General features: G+C 56.4%; 1 protein-coding gene across 1 annotated transcript in view; it reads right to left on the bottom strand.

Moving 5' to 3' along the window:
• The window catches only part of jmjd7 (jumonji domain containing 7), an 11,081-nt gene that overhangs the window by 1,477 nt on the left and 7,104 nt on the right, over positions 1-2,500 (bottom strand). The window contains exons 6-8 of the mRNA XM_020932433.2: positions 1,783-1,878; positions 1,437-1,513; positions 1,109-1,268 (exon numbers count right to left, since the gene is read on the bottom strand). Of these exons, the coding sequence (XP_020788092.1) occupies positions 1,109-1,268; positions 1,437-1,513; positions 1,783-1,878 (333 nt within the window). The remainder of the gene's footprint in view (positions 1-1,108; positions 1,269-1,436; positions 1,514-1,782; positions 1,879-2,500) is intronic.

Genomic DNA, 2,500 nt, shown 5'->3' with positions numbered 1-2,500 from the left:
CACGACAGAGACACAGACAGAGACACCGACAGAGACACGACAGAGACACGACAAAGACAGACACACGACAGAGACAGAGACACGACAGAGACACGACAGAGACACGACAGAGACACGACAGAGACACAGACAGAGACACGACAGAGACACGACAGAGACACGACAGAGACACAGACAGAGACACGACAGAGACACGACAGACAGAGACACGACAGAGACACAACAGAGACACGACAGAGACACGACAGAGACAAGACACAGACACACTGACAGAGACACGACAGAGACACGACAGAGACACGACAGAGACACGACAGAGACACACAGAGACACGACAGAGACACGACAGAGACACGACAGAGACACGACAGAGACACGACAGAGACAGACAGAGACACGACAGAGACACGACAGAGACACGACAGAGACACGACAGAGACACGACAGAGACACGACAGAGACACAACAGAGACACTGACAGAGACACGACAGAGACACGACAGAGACACTGACAGAGACACTGACAGAGACACGACATAGACACGACAGAGACACGACAGAGACACCGACAGAGACACGACAGAGACACGAGACACGGACAGAGACACCGACAGAGACACCGACAGAGACACGACAGAGACACGACAGAGACACGGACAGAGACACGACAGAGACACTGACAGAGACACGACAGAGACACGACAGAGACACGACAGAGACACGACAGAGACACCGACAGAGACACGACAGAGACACGACAGAGACACGACAGAGACACCGACAGAGACACGACAGAGACACCAGACAGAGACACGACAGACACGACACAGAGACACGAGACAGACAGACACCAGACAGAGACACGACAGAGACACTGACAGAGACACGACAGAGACACGACAGAGACACGAGACAAGACAGACAGACACCGACAGAGACACCGACAGAGACACCGACAGAGACACCGACAGAGACACGACAGACGACAGAGACACGACAGAGACACCGACGAGACAAGACACGACAGATTTACGTCTCTGTGAAGAAAACACAAACTCCCTGTCGTCTCGGTTTGTGGTTCGTCCGCAGCTGCAGTACCGTGTCTCACCTGCGATGGCGCCGTGGCTCTGTCTGACGTGGTGGAACCAGAGCGAGGGCAGGTACAGCACCTCCCCGGCACGAACCGTCACCTGGAGCGGACTCGCCGACCCGAACTCCGGGAACCGGGTCAGGTCCGGGTCCAGAGGGTCCAACGGGATCCACGGAACCTGGAGGAGAGACGGAGGAGATGAGGTGAAGTGTCTTGCTTATGGACACAGGGGCAGGGGCAGGGGCAGGTGCAGGGGCAGGTGCAGGGGCAGGTGCAGGTGCAGGGGCAGGTGCAGGGGCAGGTGCAGGGGCAGGGGCAGGGGCAGGTGCAGTCATGTGCTCCTGACCTTCTCTTGTCCTTCTTGGTCGATGATCTCGAACTCTCCGTCCTCTCGCTGATGATACACAGCAGGCTGAAACAGACCTGACACACACACACACAACACACACACACACACAACACACACACACACACAACACAACACAACACACACACACAAATATTAATAACAGTGTCAGTGTGAGTGAAGAATCCATGAGATGAAACCAAAACCCAAAATATAAATTTAAACTTTCACAGTTGTGGTGTGTGTGTGTGTGCGTGTGTGTGTGTGTGCGTGTGTGTGTGTGCGTGTGTGTGTTGTTGCCGTGGTTACAGTGTGGCGGTGGTGCTGATGCGGTTGCCGTGGTTACCGTAGGGGATGAAGGGCCGGTCGGTCGGGGGCAGCAGCAGGAAGTGCTTCTCTCCAGAAATCACACAGTACAAGTTCTCATAGTGATCTTTGTGCACTGGAAATACAGACAGGTGAGGACAGGTGAGGACAGGTGAGGACAGGTGAGGACAGGAGAGGACAGGAGAGGACAGGTGAGGACAGGTGAGGACAGGTGAGGACAGGACAGGTGAGGACAGTGAGGAGGACAGGTGAGGACAGGTGAGGACAGGTGAGGACAGGAGAGGACAGGTGAGGACAGGTGAGGACAGGAGAGGGACAGGTGAGGACAGGAGAGGACAGGTGAGGACAGGTGAGGACAGGAGAGGACAGGTGAGGACAGGTGAGGACAGGAGAGGACAGGAGGACAGGTGAGGACAGGAGAGGACAGGTGAGGGACAGGTGAGGACAGGAGAGGACAGGTGAGGGCAGGTGAGGACAGGAGAGGACAGGTGAGGGCAGGAGAGGACAGGAGAGGACAGGTGAGGGCAGGTGAGGACAGGAGAGGACAGGAGAGGACAGGAGGAGGACAGGAGAGGACAGGAGAGGACAGGTGAGGGACAGGTGAGGACAGGAGAGGACAGGAGAGGGCAGGAGAGGACAGGTGAGGACAGGAGAGGACAGGTGAGGACAGGTGAGGGCAGGAGAGGACAGGAGAGGACAGGAGAGGGCAGGAGAGGGCAGGAGAGGACAGGAGAGGA

Source organism: Boleophthalmus pectinirostris, unplaced genomic scaffold (genome assembly GCF_026225935.1).
Source record: "Boleophthalmus pectinirostris isolate CB_2022bp ecotype Guang Dong unplaced genomic scaffold, ASM2622593v1 HiC_scaffold_10, whole genome shotgun sequence".
In the NCBI taxonomy this organism is placed as follows: Eukaryota; Metazoa; Chordata; class Actinopteri; order Gobiiformes; family Gobiidae; genus Boleophthalmus; species Boleophthalmus pectinirostris.
The sequence above is the reverse complement of the archived record's forward strand: the minus strand, read 5'-3'. Positions and strand labels throughout refer to the sequence as shown.